Source organism: Schistocerca cancellata, chromosome 9, assembly GCF_023864275.1.
Source record: "Schistocerca cancellata isolate TAMUIC-IGC-003103 chromosome 9, iqSchCanc2.1, whole genome shotgun sequence".
Classification (NCBI taxonomy): domain Eukaryota; kingdom Metazoa; phylum Arthropoda; class Insecta; order Orthoptera; family Acrididae; genus Schistocerca; species Schistocerca cancellata.
Genome location: NC_064634.1, coordinates 186,883,192 through 186,909,337, shown reverse-complemented (window position 1 = coordinate 186,909,337; position 26,146 = coordinate 186,883,192). Strand labels below are relative to the sequence as shown.

The 26,146-nt window shown below is 44.1% G+C and overlaps 1 protein-coding gene across 1 annotated transcript in view; it reads right to left on the bottom strand.

Moving 5' to 3' along the window:
- Nucleotides 1–26,146, bottom strand: part of LOC126101277 (ras-like protein family member 10B) — a 73,098-nt gene that overhangs the window by 22,724 nt on the left and 24,228 nt on the right. The window contains exon 3 of the mRNA XM_049911959.1: nt 14,985–15,188. Within this exon, the coding sequence (XP_049767916.1) occupies nt 14,985–15,188 (204 nt within the window). The remainder of the gene's footprint in view (nt 1–14,984; nt 15,189–26,146) is intronic.

Genomic DNA, 26,146 nt, shown 5'->3' with positions numbered 1-26,146 from the left:
GGTACGGATCCCACACTGCTGAGCAGTATTCAAGCAGTGGGCGAACAAGCGTACTGTATCCAACTTCCTTTGTTTTCGGATTGCATTTCCTTAGGATTCTTCCAATGACTCTCAGTCTGTTATCTGCTTTACCGACGATCAACTTTATATGATCATTCCGTTTTAAATCACTCCTAATGCGTACTCCCAGATAAGTTATGGAATTAACTGCTTCCAGTTGCTGACCTGCTATATTGTAGCTAAATGATAAGGGGTCTTTCTTTCTATGTACTCGCAGCACATTACACTTGTCTACATTGTGATTCAATTGCCATTCCCTGCACCATGCGTTAATTAATTGCAGATCCTCCTGCATTTCAGCACAATTTTCCATTGTTACAACCTCTCGATAAACCACAGCATCATCCGCAAAAAGCCTCAGTTAACTTCCGATGTCATCCACAAGGTCATTTATGTATATTGTGAATAGCAACGGTCCTACGACACTCCCCTGCGGCACACCTGAAATCACTCTCACTTCGGAAGACTTCTCTCCATTGAGAATAACATGCTGTGTTCTGTTATCTAGGAACTCTTCAATCTAATCGCACATTTGATCTGATAGTCCATATTCTCTTACTTTGTTCATTAAACGACTGTGGGGAACTGTACCGAACGCCTTGCGGAAGTCAAGAAACACGGCATCTACCTGGGAACCCGTGTCTATGGCCCTCTGAGTCTCGTGGGCGAATAGCGCGAGCTGGGTTTCACACGATCGTCTTTTTCGAAATCCGTGCTGATGCCTACAGAGTAGATTTCAAGTCTCCAGAAAAGTCATTATTCTCGAACATAATACGTGATCCAAAATTCTACAACTGATCGACGTTAGAGATATAGGTCTGTAGTTCTGCACATCTGTACGACGTCCCTTCTTGAAAACGGGTATGACCTGTGCCCTTTTCCAATCCTTTGGAACGCTACGCTCTTCTAGAGACCTACGGTACACCGCTGCAAGAAGGGGGGCAAGTTCCTTCGCGTAATCTGTGTAAAATCGAACTGGTATCCCATCAGGTCTAGCGGCCTTTCCTCTTTTGAGCGATTTTAATTGTTTCTCTATCCCACTGTCGTCTATTTCGATATATACCAATTTGTCATCTGTATGACAATCTAGAGAAGGAACTACAGTTCAGTCTTCCTCTGTGAAACAGTTTTGGAAAAAGATATTTAGTATTTCGTCCTTTAGTCAGTCATCCTCTGTTTCAGTATCATTTTTGTCACAGAGAGTCTGGAAATTTTGTTTTGATCCACCTACCGCTTTGACATAAGACCAAAATTTCTTAGGATTTTCTGCCAAGTCAGTACATAGAACTTTACTTTCGAATTCATTGAACGCCTTTCGCATAGCCCTTCTCACCCTTCATTTCGCTTCGTGTAATTTTTGTTTGTCTGCAAGGCTTTGGCTATGTTTATGTTTGCTGTGAAGTTCCCTTTGCTTCCGCAGCAGTTTTCTAACTCGGTTGTCGTACCACGGTGGCTCTTTTCCATCTCTTACGATCTTGCTTGGCACATACTCATCTAACGCATATTGTACGATGGTTTTGAACTTCGTCCACTGATCCTCAACACTATCTGTACTTGAGACAAAACTTTTGTGTTGAGCCGTCAGGTAATCTGAAATCTGCTTTTTTTCACTTTTGCTAAACAGAAAAATCTTCCTACCTTTTTTAATATTTCTATTTACGGCTGAAATCATCGATGCAGTAACTGCTTTATGATCGCTGATTCCCTGTTCTGCGTTAACTGTTTCAAATAGTTCGGGTCTGTTTGTCACCAGAAGGTATAATATGTTATCGCCACGAGTCGGTTCTCTGTTTAACTGCTCAAGGTAGTTATCAGATAAAGCATTTCAAAAATTCCACTAGATTCTTTGTCCCTGCCACCCGTTATGAATGTTTGAGTCTCCCAGTCTATATCCGGAAAATTAAAATCTCCACCCAGAACTATAACATGATGGGGAAATCTACTCGAAATATTTTCCAAATTATCCTTCAGGTGCTCAGCCACTACAGCTGCTGAGCCAGGGGGCCTATAGAGACATCCAATTACCATGTCTGAGCCTACTTTAACCGTGACCTTCACCCAAATTATTTCACATTTCGGATCTCCGTCAATTTTCTTCGATACTATTACACTTCTTATCGCTATAAACACGCCTCCCCCTTCACTGTCCAGCCTTTCTCTGCGGTATACATTCCAATCTGAGCTTAGAATTTCATTACTGTTTAGATCTGGTTACAGCCAACTCTCTGTCCCTAGTACTATGTGGGCATTGTGTCCGTTTATTAATGAGAGCAGTTATGGGACCTTTCTTTGCCTACTACTACCTTGTCGCGTCTCAGGAGGCGTCTTGTCGGGCCTAGGGAGGGAATTCTCTAACCTAAAAAACCCACATGTGCCCTCCACACGTACTCCGCTACCCTTATAGCCGCTTCCTGCGTGTAGTGCACGCCTGACCTATTCAGGGGACCCTACATTTCTCCACCCGATAGCGGAGGTCGAGAAATTTGCACCCCAGATCTGCGCAGAATCGTCTGAGCGTCTGGTTTAAGCCTTCCACTCGGCTCCAAACCAGAGGACCGCGATCGGTTCTGGGAACGATACTACAAATAGTTAGCTCAGATTCCACCCCGCGAGCGTGGCTTTCCGCCTTCACCAACTCCACCAACCGCCTGTATGAACTGAGGATGACCTCTGAACCCAAATGGCAGGAGTCATTGGTGCCGACATGAGTAACAGTTTGCAGTCGGGTGCACCCAGTGCTCTCTATCGCCTCCGGCAGGGCCTCCTCCACATCTCGGATGAGACCCTCCCCCGGCAAGCAGACAGAGCGAACACTGGTCTTCTTCCCCGACCTTTAAGCTATTTCCCTAAGGGGCTCCATCACCCGCCTAATGTTGGAGCTCCCAATCACTAACACCCCCTCCCCCCCCCCCCCCCGCCGTGTGCCTGCTCGGACCTTGCTGAAGGAGCGGCCACATGTCCCCTCACAGGCAGAGCAGGCGATGCCACACGGCCAGCCTCCACATTGACCCTCCGCCTCGTGCACCGCGAACGCCGCTGAACCCGTCACTCCCCTTGGCGAGAGGGTGGCCCAACTGCGCCCGGTATCCGCGAAGATGTCTCGACATCAGGGACGGTGGGTGAAGCATGTAACACCTGGGGTGTACCATGCAACGCACCAGACTCCCCACTGCCGCTACACTCCGAGGCAGCAGCCTGAAGACGGCTGACCGCGGCCGTCAACACGTTCAGCTGTTCGCGAACAGTGGCCAGCTCCTCCTGCGTCCGTACACAGCAGTCACACATCCTATCCATCCTAAGAAATCAATTTACTGTAGAGAGTTAATCAACCTTTTAAATAGACTGCTAATTCACTAAAGGCGGCTGATAGTTGACTAAACTGTGGTTACTAGACACTTCTTGTAGAAAACAATGAAAATAGCACTACCTGTCTCTGATCCGCGAAAAGCCGCATGGAACTTCCGACACTATCTACCAGGTCATTTACATATATTGTGAAAAGCAATGGTCCCATAACACTCTCCTGTGCCACTCCAGAGGTTACTTTAACGCCTGTAGACGTCTCTCTTAATACAATGATAAGCTAAAACATTCTGACCACTTGCTTAATAGCGTGTTGGTTCAACTGGAAATCACTACAGCAGGTATTCTACGTGGCATGGCTTCTAAGAGATCCTTGGTAGTGTGTGGCAACAAATTTACACGTACAGGTCACGCAGTTTCCGTAAATTCCCATCCTGTGGTTTGCCTGAGCGGATATGGCGCCCGACTACGTCCCATATGTGTTCCATCGCGTTCAGATCAGGCGAGCTTGATAGCCAAGACATCAATTATCGTGTTCCTAAAACCTTTGTAGCCCTATTCTGGCCCTGTGACATGGCCAGTTATCCTACTGGAAGAAGCCACCGCATCAAGATACATCAATAACGGAGGGATGCAAGTGGTTTGCTCAAAAAATGGCTCTGAGCACTATGGGACTTAACATCTATGGTCATCAGTCCCCTAGAACTTAGAACTACTTAAACCTAACTAACCTAAGGACATCACACAACACCCGGCCATCACGAGGCAGAGAAAATCCCTGACCCCGCCGGGAATCGAGCCCGGGAACCCGGGCGTGGGAAGCGAGAACGCTACCGCACGACCACGAGCAAGTGGTTTGCAATAATGTTCATGCACTCCACATCTGCCTCGGTGCCTTCGATTACTGCCGCAGGAGCCATTGGTGTTCAAGCGAATGTCCCCCATAGCATACTCCGACCGCCAATTGACCGTCGTCCGTGTGCACGATGCATATTTTGAGCAACTGTTCATCTGGATAACGGCGTTTCAGATACGTCCATCGACCTGGTGCAACAAGAAACACGAGTTATCCGACCATTTGGTACGTTTCAGTTGATTCAGAGTCCAATTTCGATGACCTCGTGCCCACTGAAATCGTAATTGACGATGTCGATGTGTAACACCATAGCTTAGACACTGCATACTGAGCCGTGGTAAAACTTGCTGTTTTGAAGAGCTCACCGCAGCGCGTAGTGTGAAGCAGTCGCCCTCCGTTTCTGGCGGTGGCGCCGCTGTGACAATCGCAGCTTTGGTGTCTCCCTCTGGTGGGAAAAGGGAAAGGTTGCCTGTTGAGCATTTAAGGGGCGCTATGAGCTCACCTGTTGGTCAGTCTGGGTGAGTCTGGAGTCAGTCTGGGGTCAGTCTCTCGTCCCTAGCTTGCTAGTCTGCCTCTCGTCCGAATTTGTGAGGCAGTTAGTGTCTGTCTGTCTGTCGTCCGGAGTGTTAGTATGGCTTTCGTTCGGATCAATCTTTAAAGCCGGATAAATGAGAGTCTTTCCACTCCGCCAGCAAGAGAACACAGCGAGTAGTCACCCGGTCGGGGCTTAGTTCCTGCATCTGAGTCTGCGCGTTAGGCTGCCAGCCTGCTCAAGTTCCTCAGGCAACGGTCATTGGCGTTTGGATCGATCGGTAGGTCGGTCACACACTGAGACACAATATGACTTGTCCGTCTTGAGCGTCGGCGCATGTGAGGTCGCCACGTTAGTCCAGAGGGGCTCGGCGTATAGCGGGGGCTGTGGCTTCGCGGCTGACACGAGATCAACAGGAGTCAACCCACGACATCGGTCTGGCCGGTGCGAGCTGCGACGCCGTGAGACGGGAGATCGGCGCGCCTCCCTGCGTCCGTTGAAGCGGCTGGCAGCGGACGGTTCGGGAGAGCGATTGGGGGGTGCTGCGCCAGGTCTTCTCCAGAAATCGCAGTTTATTAGAAGTTAAGTGAGTGGTGATATGTTGTTTCATTTACTTGTTAAATTCTACTTGTTTTCTTGGTGAGGTCACGAGCCGCTTTGTTTTGGGGTTGTCCCACCATTCATCTCAAATGGTTCAAATGGCTCTAAGCACTATGGGAATTAACTTCTGAGGTCATCAGTCCCCTAGAACTTAGAACTACTTAAACCTAAGGACATCACACAAACTCATGCCTGAGGCAGGATTCGAATCTGTGACCGAGGCGGTCGCGCGGTTCCAGGCTGTAGCGCCTAGAATCGCTCGGCCACCACTGCCGGCCATCCATCTCCGTTTGCCCACCCGCGAGAAGGTGGTTATTTATGAATTGGGTGGTCCGTTTTTCCCTTGTGGAGTAGGAGCGGGTTAGAGCAAGTTGGGGTTCGGGTTGTTCGGTAATCTCCCTATCAATCTGCCATACGTTAGTAGCTGCCTCTGTCATGTTTGTCGGATTCGGTGTGTTAACGAATTCATTGCTTGGAGTGTAACGGTCTAACTCCTGAAATATGTTGTTATCTTGCCTATCATCTTGATAGGCGGTATATGTGTACTGTAGAGCATGTTAACTCGTTTGGCCAACCTGGTATAATTTTATATAAGATTGCATTTCATGGTCTTTTATTTATATGGTCAGTTTAGTATATCAAGTTGCCCTTCCACCGTAAGACTTTTCTTAGAAGTTAAAATCAAGTTGCACCTTCGGTGGAAAGTTAATATTTTAATTTTCGTGTTTTGTACCATGTCCATCCCTCCTACGGGGTGCGTAGTTTGTGTGCTTGTGTGAATTATTAAAACTTTTAGTTTAAAGTAATCTGGTGTGTTGCAGATTTGCACCAGTGTAGTCTTTCAGAGGTTGTTGTGAGCGGTCGTGACTATGGCCACGTCAAAAGGGAGCGGCAAGGTTCTCAGCCTGAAAGCTCATAGACTCAAAAATTTGTTTCTTTCTGCCTCTGAATAAATAGTAACTTGATATTTAGAGGGTGCTTTGTGCTTATGATTTTGAATCTTTTTTTAAAAAAACGCTTTTAGGAATAAAATTCCCATTTGTTAGAAGCAATTTGATTATGATTTCATCAGTTACTTCCTGGCAACTACTTCCACGCTCACATAGTGTGATTAAATGTGTTAACGTTCTTGATGAATCGCTAGTAAATGAAATAAAATTTTAAGAATATTCTTTGAAAATTAAATGCACGGTTCACATACCTTTTGTTGGTTCATTTTGATTTCTGTTTTGTTCAACATTCCATTGTTGAGCTTCTCTAAATATGTTTGATTGAATCGATAATACAAAATTGTATACTCCTTTCTTTGTAAAAACTTTGATGTCATGGTTTGATTCTATGCAATGTAGTGTATCTGTCATTTACATTCTTTTTCTCATTTGGCGGGAACAAAATTTACTGTATATAATTGTAATTTCTGTGTGAATAATTTTTTGTTAAATGTCAATATATGCAAATGTTCTGTTTTATTTAATATGTTTGGTTGCTGTTATGTGAACTGCTGACCTCCACTTAGGGTTCTTACTTATTTTGTATGTAAAAGGCGTTGTGGTTCTCCTATGGAACAGAACTTTGTAGCGCGCGCAAAATCTGGTTGGCATGGATAAAAAGGTTGAACCAAGAGTCAGTCGGGGACGACTTACCATACTATCAACTCCTCATGTAAAAGTTGTGTATTGTGCTGGTTCCGAGAGAGGCTTTTCCTGACGCTTTTAAATGCCTCGGATGGATGGATAAAGAGCTGGAACTATTCTGAAATTGGTATTTATCATCGCCACCAAAAAATGACAGAGTCCAGCAATTCTACCTGCAAATCCACCTACCAACATGCGATCGCCACCACGTTGCGCAATCACTGACAAAGGAACCAAAGAATTATAAAAATGTACAGTGAAGGATCAGTCCATGTGGATGATTTATTTGTTTTCAGTAATAAGGCAACCAAAAGACTATTTATGAAAACTTATCTTGATTTATCCTCTGTCACATTTCCACTTAGGATCTTTCCCATGCTAAAGTGATTACCGAGTGTCCTTTTTGAAAGAACATTAAAGCTCAGTGTTTTACTAATTAATGCCACTTGAAGATAGTAAGAAGAAACTAAGTTAATGCAGCAGAACTAGCAATATAGTAAACGATGCTTGCTGAAAATAATTTTTCTATTAAAACCGCTTATTAAGGGGCTCCGGAAAGGCTCAAAATCATGAAAAGTTCAATTTTTACTTTTTTGCGTTTTCTGAATCTGCAGACTATTACCTTTTAATAGATATATAATTTATTCAATTCCGAAGACTACAACTATTTTTAAATTTTTTTAAAAATGTGTTCTACATGGGCGTGACCCACTGTGGCGCTGTTAAACTGCTGTCAAATGGTGTTATTATTAACGTCCGTGTTCATCAGGTACATTTTAGTGATGTGAGATGCAATAATGGAGGTGATAAAACCTATTTTCAGAGACTTAGCAGCACCTGAACTGTTGAAAAAGTGTATTCACGGAAAAACTCAAAACCCCAATGAAAGTGTAAATGTGTTATATGGTCGAGAATCCCCAAGACTGTATTTGTTGGAATAGAAACACTTCACTTTGGTGTGTATGATGCTGTTGCGACTTTCAATGATGGCAACATTGTAAGGTGCAAGGTATTTAGAAATATGGGAATGAAGATAGGTTCTAACATGGTACGAGCGATGCTTGCTTTAGACAAGGAACGCCTTCGGGCTGCAGACAGGGCTGTAAAGAGTCTAGAAATACAAGCAAGAGTAAACAGGAGGAGGAACAAGAGGAAGCTGGAGGAGGAGTTTGCAGAGGATGAAGATAATCCATCCTATGGACCTGTAATGCACTAAAAAGTTAATCAAATCTTTGTCACTCGATTCCCAAAACTTTTATTTTCTCATACTAATTACATGTTTTCTAAGGATCTTCCAAACATATTTGTTTCAAACTTTCAGTAAATGTTACACAGTACCTTCTGCATAATTTAACACAGCCTTTTTCCAAAAAACTGTATATTTTTGAATATATAAATAAAAAATTGCAAAAAAATGTTGTGAATTTTCATTACAATTGAAAAAAATCATCTTTAATAACTGAACTAAAATTTTGTAAAATCCCTGTGTTAAATTGTAGCCCATATTCCAATAAATAATCTGTAAAAAGTTCAACTTCCTACCTCAAATACTTTGTGAGGAAAGATGTAATTTATAAGCGTTATTTTAACATGGCAAGTATAGGGCGTTCCGGAGCCCCTTAATATTTTGTTGCCAACTTCTAAAGTGAATGTTGTCAAATCTGTGGCTTATAGAGTTTTTGCAAATTAAATGATCACAGTGCAGTCTGTTGAAAATCACCCAAAGGTGAGCTATTGTCTTATAACCACATCAAGTTGTGTTCTACTGCAGTAAAAGTTGAGAACTATTACTGTTGAAAGTTACATGTTCATGTTTGTTAAGGGCTTGTTTCTTTAATGCATTGAAAATGTGTTTAGTGTATTGAAAGTGTGTTTAGTTTGCTCTGCTACAGTGGTCAAAATTAAGGGCTTCCCTCCATTGACAGTAGTTCAAATGCACAAAGTTACTTAATTGTAGAAAGTTTTAATTACTCTTGCTATTCAAGTCAAGTTCTGTACAATGTTGTGTTCCTCTTGTGTATTAAAAGCGCATATTAATGGTGTAACAGGATCCACAGTTTGTCTATTACGCTCATGCTAGATAAGGATTAATAGAAAAGACCACTATATATGAAAACAGTAACTTCTTTATTCAAAAGACAGTGAGAAATAATCTGTTAGTGAATTCCATTTAATTTTCATTTTAAGTAGAAAGGTATTTAGTAGTGAGAGATTTAATCTATGCACAATAACTAATTTTGCTGTGAACCATATCCATATTTCAAGTCAGATAGGAATATGTTTGAAAAGTAATATTGAACCTATGGCCAATTTACGATTCTACAGTGAATATTAATAGTTACGTTACTGAGACCATTCAGTTTGACTAAGTTCTCAAGGTAATAGTGTGTTTCGTTATCTGTTATATTTATGCAAATAGTTTGTTCAGTTCTGTCAGCTCCAACTTTAAAGTGAACATATGCAGGTGCCAGAGTTCATTGCACTCTCGGGTGACAAAGTATAGGCTGTGATTACCCATTGAAGTCACTTATTTTCAGTTTCGTGAACAAGAATGTTACTCATTCTTATGCTTAATTAGGCTGGCGACCGTTTTTTATTATCATTTGGACACTGTGGATAGGTAAATTATTGTTTGTTACTGTTTAAATTTTACGTAATTCTGACTTTCGCTTCCGATAAGCCACCTACGTTAGGTACATCACGGTCAACATAGCAAAATTCCTTTCAGAGGGTAACACTGCTCTGCTTCTTTATACTGTAATTGCTTTAATAAAAATAATTTAATAAAGCTTCCAGCTTTGAGGTTGTAGTATGTCAATAGCACACGGTAGTGTTAAAGATGGATCAACAAAGGAACTCAAAGGGTCGTCTGCCGCGGAGCCAATGTTCAACAATGTGCGCTAAACGGTGGGCTCCAAAACACCTGTGCCTGCACTATCGTTGAACTCTGTTGACAGATAGGACACAGTAGGGCACGAAAGATAGACCAGCTGCGGCATTTCTGAGATGGTCATCCTCAGCTACTGGGTAACGATAGGCGGACTTTGGCCATAAGACACGGACAGCTAGATCGAACAACGACACGAAAAAAAAAATATCGGCTGTGGTCTTGATAAGAGTGCTACTGGAATAAAAGAGCCGTCACAAGTGCGAATGGGGCAATACAGTCTGAAAAAGGGCATACTGCTGTGAGTGAACGTGTGGGTGCTATTCTGGAATTCTGCGCAACGGATTAATCTGAGACGTACCCTTTACCCTGTGCCTCCTGCAAGATGCAATTTCCACCCCCACACTACTACAGAAGTCAGACAGACGCTCCTAACGTTCTAAAGAGAAATGCCTGAAAAACTTTCAGCAATAAGTATCTTCTGGAGTCGCCTGCTGTAAGGAAATGACACAAAAATTCACAAAATTTCTTACGTAACTAGTGGGATACTTGGGTACTGGAATAGTGCTAGTTAGTGTAAGAAAAACATGAAACTAACAAAAATTATTATTTTTTCTGCAAAAATTCTGAGAAATCACTATGGCACTTTTAGTTATGAACTGAACAAGTTATTTCTGGGTTCTTTTCGGAATGTGAAGTTACCTCTTAAGGACAGGATTCGCTAATGAAATTTCTATACAAAGTTTAAAATTGTTATTGACTTGGTAGAATGGTGAGAGCCGCGCCTATTTAACTTGAATTATTATCCGTTAGAATGTTGCTAGGTACGGTCGAGGCTGTCGCGTGTGAAATGCAGTGAAGTGTACTGTTGTGGAGGAAATATGGGGCTCGCAAGAGCTGTAGCGCACAATACCGTACGCTGCGATGACTTCTGTCTGCGCCGCTCGCTGCTGACAAATAAGATAACTCTCGTTCTATCTCGATTGACCTTTGCCAATCAAACTCTCCCTACGCCTTGATGAAGTCAAGGACTCCTATCCGCCCCTAGTCTAACTATTGGCGTGGTACACCGGTCAGATAACCAGTCCACCGCGATGCCACTCAAAAATTCGCTCGCAGGCGTTTAACTATAACTCTGTCCGTTCACACCGCACAATAAGTGTGGCGGCCAACACAGTGCACAACTCTTAATCGCAAGGACTCTATATTGAGTCGCACTCCGATTCGCTCTCGACAGAGGTGCTCTGCCAGTGAAGTACCGAGGAGAGACTTGTGCCTCGCTCTTTGAGTACACGTACGAGCGCACACACTCTCGTTACGTGTTCTCGCTCCAAGAGCGACAATGGAACGGCCCCTCTCCACGCCAGACATGAAGGGGTATATCTTTTGGTCTCTTCCATTACTCCTTCAGCTCAAGGTGTCAGGAATATCGTCTGCCAATCAGCATTGCTCTTCTAAAACGAGAGAATGACGTTTCGTTTAAGGCGACCAATCCGAAAATTTGTAGCATCGGCATTTGGCGTTTCCTGTCTCCCTGTGAAAACCTCTGAAACTGCGCACTATGTTCGTAAAGAACGCATAGGCTGGGCGCTCCCACACAATGTAGCGGAATTTGCTTTTAAGCCGAACATGGGGTTGTTCTCCCTTTCACTCTGAGAAATGCTGTCTGCTCTACGGGTGGTCGCCAGCTGACTTAGATAGGTTGACTCGTCCTCTGAAGGGACCGGCCTCCTGGCATGCGGTTTGTCTCTCCTGAACTAAAAGCTTTTGTGAGCGTCGTGTCTTGAATGTGTGTGTGTATGCCAGCCTCGAGTATTTCAACCTTTTCAATCTCGGTGCGCACTTGCAATTTACTTGTTATTTGTATATCGTTTACATGAATTCATACAATGTTGACTTTATCTTATCGAGTTTGGGTTCGAATGAAGCGTCTGGATGTGCGGAATATGATTGTGAGGGCGGAATATGTAAGCAATGAAGGTCAGGAGACCACGACGTCTTACACTGCTTTGGTTCATATGACAAAATGAAGCACCAGAATAAAGCATCCTGTGGTTTATTCAGACAAAACATGGCTTCTCACACAATACACCGTCAATAAGAACTGTAAACTTCTCGGGGGGTAGTTCCAAGCAAAAGTGAAGGCCATTGGTTAATGACTGTGCCATGCGCGACACTTGGGATATACAGGGTGTCCCAGGAGGAATCGTCAATGTTCAGGGATGTTACAAGTATGCTTATTTGAAGCAAAAAACTTCATATCGACACATGCCCTATTCCGAATGGTTTTCCAGATAGAACAAATGGTTCAAATGGCTCTGAGCACTATGGGACTACTTAAACCTAACTAACCTAAGGACATCACACACATCCATGCCCGAGGCAGGATTCGAACCTGCAACCGTAGCGGTCGTGCGGATCCAGACTGTAGCGCCTTTAACCGCTCGGCCACTCCGGCCGGCTCCAGATAGAACATATTAAATTTAATGTGCATTGTTACACGTTAAGAAGGAATTACCCCAATGGGACGGAACTCGGTAGATGTTATGTACATGTACGGGCAAAGATAAGATGACAATCTCAGAAAAATTGGATGATTTATCCGAGAGGAAAAGCATTACAAATTGAGCAAGTCAGTAACACGTTGGTCCACCTCTGGCCCCCTTGAAGAACTTATTCGGCTTGGCTTAGGTTGATGGAGTTGTTGGATGTCTTCGTGAGGAATATCGTACCAAATTCTCTCCAGTTGGTGCGTTAGATTGTGAAAAACGTGAGCTGGTTGAAGACCTCTGCCCATGATGCTCCAATTGTTATAAATTGTGGAGAGGCAGGTCGACCATACTGGCAAAGTTAGGGTTCGAAAAGCACGAAGACGAGTAGTAGAAACATTTGCTGTGTGTAAGGAGGTATTACCTTAATGAAATGCAAGCCAAGTATGGCCTGTCATGAAGGCAACAAAAAGGTGTGTAGAATATCGTTGACGTTATGCTGTGCTGTAAGGATGCCACGGATGACAACCAAAGGAGTCCTGCTATGAAAATAAATGGCTCCCAAGACTACGACTTGTGGTTGTCATTCTTAACGGTTCAAAATCTGCAGATGTAGAGGTAATTTCGGGAGTACCGCAAGGAAGCGTGATAGGACCTTTATTGTTTACAATATACATAAATGACTTAGTTGACAACATCGGTAGCTCCGTGAGGCTATTTGCAGATGACACGGTTGTCTACAAGAAAGTAGCAACATCAGAAGACTCGTACGTACTCCAGGAAGACCTGCAGAGGATTAATGCATGGTGCGACAGCTGGCAGCTTTCCCTAAACGTAGATAAATGTAATATAATGCGCATACATAGGGGCAGAAATCCATTCCAGTACGATTATGCCATAGGTGGTAAATCATTGGAAGCGGTAACGACCGTAAAATACTTAGGAGTTACTATCCGGAGCGATCTGAAGTGGAATGATCACATAAAACAAATAGTGGGAAAAGCAGGCGCCAGGTTGAGATTCATAGGAAGAATTCTAAGAAAATGTGACTCATCGACGAAAGAAGTAGCTTACAAAACGCTTGTTCGTCCGATTCTTGAGTATTGCTCATCAGTATGGGACCCTTACCAGGTGGGATTAATAGAAGAGATAGACATGATCCAGCGAAAAGCAGCGCGATTCGTCATGGGGACATTTAGTCAGCGCGAGAGCGTTACGGAGATGCTGAACAAGCTCCAGTGGCGGACACTTCAAGAAAGGCGTTACGCAATACGGAGAGGTTTATTATCGAAATTACGAGAGAGCACATTCCGGGAAGAGATGGGCAACATATTACTACCGCCCACATATATCTCGCGTAATGATCACAACGAAAAGATCCGAGAAATTAGAGCAAATACGGAGACTTACAAGCAGTCGTTCTTCCCACGCACAATTCGTGAATGGAACAGGGAAGGGGGGATCAGATAGTGGTACAATAAGTACCCTCCGCCACACACCGTAAGGTGGCTCGCGGAGTATAGATGTAGATGTAGATGTAGATGTAGTATGGTAGACGACACGTTGGTATCCCATCAAAGTCCAGGCGTCTCCAGACGCTAGTCATTGGGACTCTGTTCGAATTGGGACTCATCACTGAAGACAGACAGGTCACCGGATCTCTTCCCAAATGAGATTATTTGGAGAATTATGGGCCGAGCCCTCCAACCAGTTCGAGAATTTGACGCTCTAACATGTCAGCTGGACAAAATTTGGCACGCTATCCGTCTGGAGCACATCCAACAACCCTACCAATCAATGCCACAGGGAATAACTGCCTGCCTGCATATATGCCAGAGGTGGACCAATGTTTTATTGATTTACTCAGTTTGTGAAGCTCTTTCTCTTGAGTAAATCATCCAATTGTTCTGAAGTTGTAATAATTTTGTTTTGTCTGTGGGTATACACCACATTTACAGATTTCCGTCCTATTCGAATAATTCCTTCTTGGTGCGTGATTTTTTTGTCTTAAGAGTGTATTTTGGTAACCATTGGGAATAGGGTGTATATCCATATTAAATTTTTCACTTCAAATGAGGATTCCTGTCATATCGCTGAATAGCGACCATTCCTCCTGAGACACCCTGCAGACGGACGTAACAATGCTGCACTTCTAAGCACTCCGATTTCACGCCACGAGTGGCCTACTGGGACCATCCGACCGCCGTGTCATCCTCAGTGGAGGATGCGGATAGGAGGGGTGAGGGCCAGCACACCGGTCTCCCGGTCGTTATGATGGTATTCTTGACCGAAACCGCTACTATTCGGTCGAATAGCTCCTCAATTTGCATCATGAGGCTGAGTGCACCCCGAAAAATGGCAAAAGCGAATGGCGGCCTGGATGGTCACCCATTTAAGTGCCGACCACGCCCGACAGCGCTTAACTTCGTGCACTTCTAAGAATGATGGATTATACACTGTTATCACTTCCCTCTCCCCGCTCCTCAGGCATAAACTTGATGTTGCTACCGCCCTGGCCAGGCCTCTATTTCGGTTTGCGGAGTTATGCGAAAGACAGCAGACATGTTCCTCATCACAATGCGAAGTGGAACTGGAAATGTTGTTGTTTACACACCGTACTCACCAGCACGTAAGCGTTGGCGCTCCTGAGTCCGTAGAAGCGGAAGTCGGCCCACTCGTAGAAGGAGTTGATGGGGAAGTAGGGGATGACGGGTATGTCGGAGACCTTGAGCTCGTACAGGCGCTCGTTGATCACCACGGTGGGGTAGTAGGCGTAGCGGCGGTCCGTCGCCGAGTAGTCGTCGCTGAACTCGTTCCACACGAACTGCTGCGCACACAACGGCAGCCGTCCGCAAATCAGCATCACAGTTTTGCTGCTCCGTTACATACACATGAAACAATTTGAGGCGCTTTGTAAGAGACTCGTTAAAATTTACACTTACCTTACACTGCTGGCCATTAAAATTACTACACCACGAAGATGACGTGCTACAGAAGCGAAATTTAACCGACAGGAAGAAGATGCTGTGATATGCAAATGATTAGCTTTTCAGAGCATTCACACAAGGTTCGCGCCGGTGGCGACAACTACAACGTGCTGACACGAGGAATGTTTCCAGCCGATTTCTCATACACAAACAGCAGTTGACCGGCGTTGCCTGGTGAAACGTTGTTGTGATGCCTCGTGCAAGGAGGAGAAATGCGTACCATCACGTTGCCGACTTTGATAAAGGTCGGATTGTAGCCTATCGCGATTGCGGTTTATCCTATCGCGACATTGCTGCTCGAGTTGGTCGAGATCGAGTCACTGTTAGCAGAATATGGAATCGGTGGGTTCAGCAGGGTAATACGGAACGCCGTGCTGGATCCCATCGACCTCGTATCACTAGCAGTCGAGATGGCAGGCATCTTATCCGCATGGCTGTAACGGATCGTGCAGTCACGTCTCGATCCCTAAGTCAACAGATAGGAACGTTTGCAAGACAACAACCATCTGCACGAACAGTTAGACGACGTTTGCAGCAGCATGGACTATCAGCTCGGAGACCATGGCTGCGGTTACCCTTGACGCTGCATCACAGACAGGAGCGCCTGCGATGGTGTACTCAGCGACGAACTGGGTGCACGAATGGCAAAACGTCATTTTTTCGGATTAATCCAGGTTCTGTTTACAGCATCATGATGGTCGAATCCGTGTTTGGCGACATCGCGGTGAACGCACATTGGATGCGTGTATTCGTCATCCCCATACCATACTGGCGTATGATCCGGTGTGATGGTATGGGGTGCCATTGGTTACACGTCTCGGTCACCTCTTGTTCGCACTGACGGCACTTTGAACAGTGGACGTTACATTTCAGATGTGTTACGACCCGTGGCTCTACCCTTCATTCGATCCCTGTGAAACCCTACATTTCAGCAGGATAATGCACTACCGCATGTTGCAGATCCTGTAGGGGCCTTTCTGGATACAGAAAATGTTCGACTGCTGCCCTGGCCAGCACATTCTGCAGATCTCTCACCAATTGAAAACGTCTGGTCAATGGTGGCCGAGCAACTAGCTCGTCACAATACGCCAGTCACTACTCTTGATGAAGTGTGGTATCGTGTTGAAGCTGCATGGGCAGCTGTACGTGTACACGCCATTCAAGCTCTGTTTGACTCAATGCCCAGGCGTATCAAGACCGTTATTACGGCCAGAGGTGGTGGTTGTGGGTACTGACAACCAACCCCTTCATTTAATCAAGTTGTGCCCTGAATTTCTTTTCTCTTCAGTTCCATTCAGTACTTCCTGGTTACAATGGTGTGCAGAAGTTAGGGACGAAAGTAACTCTGGCATGATGTGTCACTGCGAAGTAACGTATCTCGATCACACATAGAAAGAACAGTTACTGTATAGTAAAGGAAAGCGGTATGAAACAAAGATTACTGTGACTTTCATTCAAAGACAATAATTACACTGCAGTCGCCGTTATTCACCTTCTTTCGCTGCCCATTGAAAGAGGCAGTACATCATTCTTAACAGGTCGTGTAATCACCACGCCAGCAAAGCATGCTCTGCAATATGTTCCCATGCTAGTCTCGAGATTGCTAAGGAGTTCTTGTAACAAGCCGTTCCATTGCTCCACCAGCGCGGCTTACTGCTGCGGGACGGTCATTCGTGCATGCGGACGTGCAGCTGTTCGTCTTTCCAATGCGTCACCGACGTGCTCGATTGGATTTAAGTCAGAGGAAAGGGCAAGCAAATCCACTTCTCAAATAACCTCTCGTTCCAAGAGCTGCTCCACCTTAGCGGTTCGATGTGGTCGCGCACTGCAATCCATACCAATGTGGTCAGGGCTGAATGCTCCTGTGAAAAGACGTACGTATGGAAGGAGTACAGCGTCACAAAATGTTGACCAGTGAGAGTATCGTGCTCAAAGATTTGGAAAGCAATGCGCCCTTGCTGTGTTATACCTCCCCACACCGTAACACCTGGACCACCCAGACGATCAAAATCGACAGTGTTCCTTGGTGCATTACGTAATTGTACCTCTTGCCATACGAGAGAACGTCCAACATTGATGAACATGATCGTTTTGGTGGGCTAGGTGGAAGTACGAGGGTTTTCCAGAAAATAATGCAGCGCACTTTTTTTCTTCAACAGTTCTTTATTGAACATAATAAGAATTACACACACGAAAGAATGATGTTTTATCTACACATCCTATTTTTTTCACGTAATCTCCATTCCATTCTGTGGCCTTACTCTAGCGTGAAACAATGGCGTACATGCCGCGTCAGTCCCAACCGATGTCCTGGTGACGGAGCCAGTGCTCCGCTGTGTGAATCACCTCCTCATCGTCCTCAAAATGTCTTCCACGAATGGCATCCTTTAACGGCCCAAAGAAGTATAAGTCCGAGGAGGCTACGTCAGGTGTGTCAGGTGCGACAGCCGTGCATGGTCTCCCCGACCGCTGCAAATCGTAAAGCTAAGCAGAACCGCCTTCTGATTACCTCACTCTCTGTGCCCAGCGACTAACTGTACTTCTGTCGTCAGCAGATGCTCCAAAGACTTTGCACAAACGTTTGTGGATATTCCCCACAGTTTCTTTCTCTGCAGTGAGAAATTCAGTGACGGCACGTTACTTCTAACGTACATAACCTACAGACGCCCTTTTGGAACTGTCCTACAGCTACGCTATCGGTCGGAAGTGACGGAAACTTCGAGCCCTCACTCAGGAGATTTCAAATACTGCATACGTATTGTTTCGCATTCGTAGAATTGTTTTAGGCTAAGAAAAAAAATGCGGTGTATTACTTTCTGGGCAACCCTCATATAACTTTGCATGGGCATAATTAATAAATGATGGTACTGATCCTCCATGGTACACAAAACGCGTCAGATAGCTGTTTCAGAAGCAGCGAAAAAAGCATGCCAAATTTGAAAGATCGCAAAATCCCCAAGACTGGCCAAGTTTCGCAGAAGTTCGAAATATAGCGCAAACTCAATGCGAGAAGCTTTTAATAATTTCCACAACGAAATTCTGTTTCGAAATCTGGCACAAAACCCAAAGAGATTTTGGTCATACATAAAGTACACCATTGACAAGACGCAATCAGTACCTTCACTGCGCGATAACAAAGGTGAAGTCCATGACGACAGTGCCACTAAAGCAGAGTTATTAATCACGATTTTCCGAAACTCCTTTACCAAGGAAGACGAAGTAAATATTCCTGAATTCCAATCAAGAATAACTGTCAAGTTGAGAAACATAGAAGTAGATATCTTCAGTGTAACAAAGCAGTTTGAATCATTTAATAAAGCCAAGGGCTCCGGTTCAGTTTGTATACCAGCCAGGTTCCTCTCAGAGTATGCTGAGACAATAGCTCCGTATTTAGCAATCATATGCAACCATTCGCTCACGGAAAGATCCGTACCTAAAAACTGGAAAATTGCTCAAGTCACACCAATACCCAAAAAGGGACGTAGGAGTAATCCGCTGAATTACGTGCCCGTATCACTAACGTCGATTTTCAGTAGGGTTTTGGAACATATACTGCATTCGAACATTATGAAGTACCTCGAAGAAAACGATTTATTGTCACATTGTCAACACGGATTCAGAAAATATCGTTCTTGGAAAACACAACTAGCTCTTTATACTCATGAATTAATGAGTACTATCGACAGGCTATGTCAAATTGATTCCCTGTTTTTAGATTTCCAGAAGGCTTTTTCCTCACAAGCGTCTTCTAACCAAACTGCGTGCCTATGGAATTTCCCCTCAGTTGTGCAACTGGATTCGTGGTTTCCTGTCAGAAAGGTCACAGTTCGTAGTAGTGGACGGAAAGTCATCGAGTAAAACCGAATTAATATCCGGTGTTCCCCAAGGTAGTGTTAAAGGCCCTCTGTTGTTTCTGATCTATATTAACGACATAGGTGACAATCTGAGTAGCCGTGTTAGATTGTTTGCAGACGATGGTGTCATTTACCATCTTGTAAAGTCATCAGATGACCAAAACGTTCCAATGGCTCTGAGCACTATGGGACTTAACTTCTGAGGTCATCAGTCCCCTAGAACTTAGAACTACTTAAACCTAACTAACTTAAGGACATCACACACATCTATGTTCGAGGCAGGATTCGAACCTGCGTGACCGAAACGAATTGCAAAATGATTGAGATGAGATATCTGTATGGTGCGAAAAGTGGCAATTGATCCTGAATAAAGAAAAGTGAGAAGTTATTCACATGAGTGCTAAAAGAAATCCGCTAAATTTCGATTACGCGATAAGTCACACCAATGTGATGGCTGTAAATTCAACTAAATACTTAGGGATTACAATTACAAATAATCTAAATTGGAAAGATCACGTAGATAATGTTGTGGGTAGCGCAAACCAAAGACTGCGATTCATTGGCAGAACACTTAGAAGGTGCAGCAGGTCTACAAAAGAGACTGCTTACACCACGCTTGTCCGCCCTATTCTGGAGTATTGCTGTGCGGTGTGGGACCCGAATCAGGTGGGACTGGCGGGTGACATCGAAAAAGAACAAATAAGGGCAGCTCGTTTTGTGTTATCGCGAAGTAGTGGAGACTATGCCACAGACATGATACGTGAATTGGAGTGGCTATCATTAAAACAAAGGCGTTTTTCGCTGTCACGGGACCTTCTCATGAAATTTCGATCACCAGCTTTGTCCTCCGATTGCGAAAACATTCTGTTGGTACCCACCTACATAGAGAGAAATGATCATCACGATAAAATAAGAGAAATCAGGGCTCGCACGGAAAAATTTAAGCGCTCGTTGGTCCCACGCGCCGTTCGAGAGTGGAACAGTAGGGAGACAGCTTGAAGGTGGTTCACTGAAACCTCTGCCAGGCATTTTATTGTGAATAGCAGAGTAATCACGTAGAGGTCGATGTAGATGTACTGACTTTCAAATATTTGAAGACACTGGATCCGCTGGTCAACGTTATTGTCCCTGTGCTCCTTCCCCTGTGAGTTTTTTCATGGATGTGTTTTGCCCTAACATCATTTTCATGGATTACAACGCGCGACCGCTTCGAGGCGCAAAGGTTGAGCAGCTCCTGGAACAAGGGGTTATTCGGCGACTGGGCTGGCCTGTCCGTTACCCCGACTTAAATCCCATCGAGTACGCGTGGGGCGTCATGGGGAGACGTACTGCTGCACTTCCGCATGCACCACTGACCATCCGACCATCCAACAGTTGTCAACAGCGCTTTTGAGGAATGGGAGGCCCTAGCACAAGAACCACTTATCAACATCGTGGTCAGCATGTTGCAAAGCGTGCTTTGCCGTCCGTGATGATCACATCCCCAATTAAGAATCATGTCCTGCCTTTTGTAATATACAGGGGACCGTCATAAATCGCGGTGAACTAGGTAAAATTACTGTCTTTCTACAAAAGTGGCACGTCTGTTCGTGTCATTGTGTTGTGTTTCAGTTAACTTCTGTACTGCACTGTACTGTACTGAGACAATGCTTTCTGTGTGTGGTCTAAGTTTCACAAAGCTACACTACTGGTCATTAAAATTGCTACACCAAGAAGAAATGCAGATGATAAACGGGTATTCATTGGACAAATATATTATACTAGAGCTAACATGTGATTACATTTTCACGCAATTTGGGTGCATAGATCCTGAGAAATCAGTACCCAGAACAATCACCTCTGGCCTAATAACAGACTTGATACGCCTGGCCATTGACTCAAACAGAGCTTGGATGGCGTGTACAGGTACAGCTGCCCATGCAGCTTCAACACGATACCACAGTTCATCAAGAGTAGTGACTGGCGTATTGTGACGAGCCAGTTGCTCGGCCACCATTGACCAACCGATTTCAGTCGGTGAGAGATCTGCAGAATGTGCTGGCCAGGGCAGCAGTCGAACATTTACTGTATCCAGAAAGGCCCGTACAGGACCTGCAACATGCGGTCGTGCACTATCCTGCTGAAATGTAGGGTTTCTCAGGTATCGACTGAAGGGTAGAGCCACGGGTCGTAACACATCTGAAATGTAACGTCCACTGTTCAAAGTGCCGTCAATTCGAACAAGAGGTGACCGAGACGTGTAACCAATGGCACCCCAAACCATCCCGCCGGTTGATACGCCAGTATGGCGATGGCGAATACAGGCTTCCGATGTGCGTTCACTGCGATGTTGCCAAACACGGATGCGATCATCATGATGCTGTAAACAGAACCTCGATTCATGTGAAAAAATGACGTTTTGCCATTGGTGCACCCAGGTTCGTCGTTGAGTACACCATCGCAGGCACTCCTGTCTGTGATGCAGCATCAAGGGTAACCGCAGCCGTTGTCTCCGAGCTGATAGCCCATGCCGCTGCGAACGTCGTTGAACTGTTCGTGCAGATGGTTGTTGTCCTGGGAACGTTCCCATCTGTTGACTCAGGGATCGAGACGTGGCTGCACGATCCGTTACAGCCATGCGGATAACATGCCTGCCATCTCGACTGCTAGTGATACGAGGCCGTTGGGATCCAGTACGGAGTTCCGTATTACCCTCCTGAACCCACCGATTGCATATTCTGCTAACAGTCATTGGATCTCGACCAACGCGAGCAGCAATGTTGCGATATGATAAACCGCAATCGCGATAGGCTACAATCCGACCTTTGTCAAAGTCGGAAACGTGATGGTACGCATTTCTCCTCCTTACACGCGGCATCACAACAACGTTTCACCAGGCAACGCCGGTCAACTGTTGTTTGTGTATGACAAATTGGTTGGAAACTTTCCTCATGTCAGCGCGTTGTAGGTGTCGCCACCGGCGCGAACCTTGTGTGAATGCTCTGAAAAGCTAATCATTTGCATACCACAGCATCTTCTTCCTATCGGTTAAATTTCGCGTCTGTAGCACGTCATCTTCTTGGTGTAGCAATTTTAATGACCAGTAGTGTATGTTACTTGACAGTGATTCATCATACGAAAGTTAGCTTGGTGCTAAAGTTTTGCACACCAGTGTAGTTATTCGACTACTATCAGATCTTCAGCATTAGTCTGTAGCATCTCATTTCAAAAGCTTGTGTTGTCGCCTTGTCTGAACTGTTTAGTGCTCACGTTCCACTTCAATGCATAAATGCCTTCAGAAATTTGTTACATGTTTAAAAATTCTTTTTTCTTGCTATTTAAAATTTATGTTATATGTTAAAAAATTCTTCTTTCTTGCTATTGTCTGTCTGTGTCTTATATGCTATTATGCTATCTTCTTCGACTATCGTTAGTTATTTTGCAGATCAAATATATAAAATTATCGACTACTTTTAGACTGTAAGTCACTAATGTAATTTCATAAGCATCGTCTGATTTAATTGGAATACATTAATTTTCATTATTTTAGATTTTAATTTCGTGAATGTTCATCTTATAATCTCTTCTCAGGACACCATGCACGCTGTTTCAAGTCCTTTACGGTGTAGACAAAATTACAATGTTGTCGGCAAACCTCGAAGTTTGCATTTCTTTTCCCCGTACTTCAATTCACTTTTTAAATTTCTTTGTGGCATCGTTTGTTACTTCTTCACTATAGAGCTCGAATAACATCGCTGTGAGACTACAGTCATGTCCGTCCCTTCTCAACCAATGTCTGTCTTTAAGGCCATTATTTTGTTATATTATTATCTAGAAATTCCTATAAGGAATAGTATCATTTTTGTGTTAGTGCATCGTACTGTGTCTTCTTTAGTTTTCCTAGCTCGCTGCAGTGAATATTTCTGTCCTCGAATTTATGAAAAATTTTCATGTACGTGTATTGTGCAGTCTGAGCATACAACTTTAACATGTATGGGAGGAAGCTTAAAACTTTATGATTTCTGCTCTCATACGTATGATAAAGTGCTATTCTTCAAATCATGTTGCGTTTTGGCGCATGAAGCAAATTAGCTCGAAACGAGAAAAGGAGGAATATAAAAGAAATACTGCAAATAGAATGGAGGTGTAATAAAAGGAGATGGCCTTAGAGACTTACACCCTACCTTACTTTGAAGCCGGTGCCGTCTTATGAGATCCCGAGAACATCAGCAGGCGATTGCTTCTTGTTTTGGTGTTCGTGTCCACGCAACAGTTATTAAAATAAAAATGTTACAGTGCTGTCATGAATAACGGAGCACTAGGAAGGCATTTTCAAACATTTTCTAGTCTTAAGTGCATATTTGATTCAATTATAAGACGCATTTCGCGTCGTTTTTGTTATACGTTTCGAATAACCAAGAACAGAAGTATCTGACGCTTCGACGAGTTCACTTAAGAAAGAAATGTTAGTCGTTTAGATCAGACTATAATCGGAACGATTAGTACACTCCTAAACGACGCCATCTGGCATTTTTGATTAAAATACTTCTGCCAGAAGCTGATGTGGTGGATTTTGACGTATTGACTACTTTCCTCAGTATATCGACTTGGCAAATAGCTACTCAAAGACATAACACTGACCAAAGCATAAAGCTGCGGATACATATCAATATCAGAGATGTACATACGTATACACTGCTGGCCATTGCAATTCCTATATCAAGGCAACATGCAGAAAATGTCAGATTGTCGTCAAGTGTTCGACAAGCTTGCATATGTAGATGATTAGCATTTCAGCACAATAGATGATTAGAATTTCAGCACAAAATAAGTAAGAGTGATACCATCAGCGTTATGTAAACAAAGAAACATTACTGTGCAGGTTTCACATTCAAAGTTGCCGTTTAAACGTCGGTTGTTGGAAGAAATTGTTATGCCTCGTGTAAGAAGGAGGAACGTCTACTGACATTTACCGGAATTCGACAGCGGCAATATCGTAGCCGACAGAAACGGCGGGTTATCGTTCAGCGATATCGCTGGTCGCTTCGGGCGGGATTCCACGAATGTCCGGCATATATGGAATCGATGCGTTTAGGATGGCCATACTCGATCGCAGAGGCGTCGCTTTGCTGGTGCCCGAGAGGTTCGACACCTTCGACCATAAATATAATAGACTGGCCCTGACGTCATTTTCGTGGCTCCAACATCTCAGGGCTAAAGTCACGTGAATGTTGGCAAAACATGGTTGTTTCGTGTTGCGCTTACGGCTGTACTCAGCGTTTTGTCGGGGGAAATGGCATTACATTTCACGTGTAAGTGTTCCTATGATGGTGCAGATGCGTTTATGGAAATCTGCTGAAGTGACTTTTATGTTTTTTACACTTGAAACAGAGTATCACGTAAATTAAAGTGTTGAAATTGATGTCTGTAAAGTCAGACTCATATTCCATTTTCGAAAGTATCTGTGATAATTCGGTTACAGAAGTAAGTATAATTGTTTCTCGTTCCTACCCATAGGTTCCCTAAGGATGAAAACCAAAGGCAGCTTTGGATACAGGCCCTGAAATGGAAAAACTTCAAGCCATCTGCACATACGCGCCTTTTTGTATATACAAATGAGATTATAATAACGTAAGAGCACCTATAGTCGACACATGAAGAGAATTTTTTTTCTACCTTCTGATACTATTAAATAAATGTAGGCACCAAAATTATTTTCTGAAACTTCAAAGTCTCACCTTTCATCTAAAATATCATTTTTTTAAACTGATAGTTTAAACTTTTGTAAAAATAATAGGAACTGAACCTGTAGAGTGCATCTAAAATTGATACTCTAAAATGGACCTGCTCCTAAGTCGACAATTTTGGCACCTATAGTTGACGTAATTCCCATATCCCATTTTCTTTTATAAGTGACTAGAGCTCAAAACGCGGCGAATCCAATGTTAGAAGTTTTGACACGAGCCCACTCTTACCGTTTAAAAGAATTTTAACGACATTTTACTTTAATTGATAGTTTATAGTAATTTCGTCCCGCTGGCCACGAGAGGAGCGTTCGATGTATTTGTTAGATTTTATAAATGGTACTGTGAACAAATCCAGGTCAAATGTAGTTCTGACATAATTTTTCGCAAATAAAAAAGTAACTTTTGTTGGAAGCGTTTGGCAGTCAACTCAGAAATGTGGGTAAAATACGATACTAACATAGGATGGCAGACCGCTGATTTGAAATCCCGCCACGTTTTGCCAACAGTCACGTGGTTTATGTTGGAGCCACACCAGCGCTATAGCTTCTGCACAGCAAGGCCAGTCTACTAGTATCTATGGTCGAAGTTCGACACAGGCCGGCTTCGCACGGGCCCGCTCAGCAGCGCGCTCGGTGGTTGGCCAACAGCACTTCCGCAGGCGCTAGTGGCGCTGCTACCGAACGTGATCGGCGCTCCAAATGGACGTTACTAGCAGTACAAGTACTTCTCACCTTGTGTAAAATAGTGTGCAATAGCTGGGGAATATCTCATTGAACAAGATTCGGCAGAAATTACACTACAAACTTGTCGCCGGTGGCGACAACTACAACGTGCTGACATGAGGAAGGTTTCCAGCCAATTTCTCATACACAAACAGCACTTGACCGGCGTTGCCTGGTGAAACGTTGTTGTGATGCCTCGTGTAAGGAGGAGAAATGCGTACCATCACGTTTCCGACATTGATAAAGGTCGGATTGTAGCCTGCGGCGATTGCGGTTTATCTTATCGCGACATTGCTGCTCTCGTTGGTCGAGATCCAATGACTGTTAGCAGAATATGGAATCGGTGGGTTCAGGAGGGTAATACGGAACGCCGTGCTGGATCCCAACGGCATCCTATCACTAGCAGTCGAGATGACAGGCATGTTATCCGCATGGCTGTAACGGATCGAGCAGCCACGTCTCGATCCGTGAGTCAGCAGATGGGGACGTATGCAAG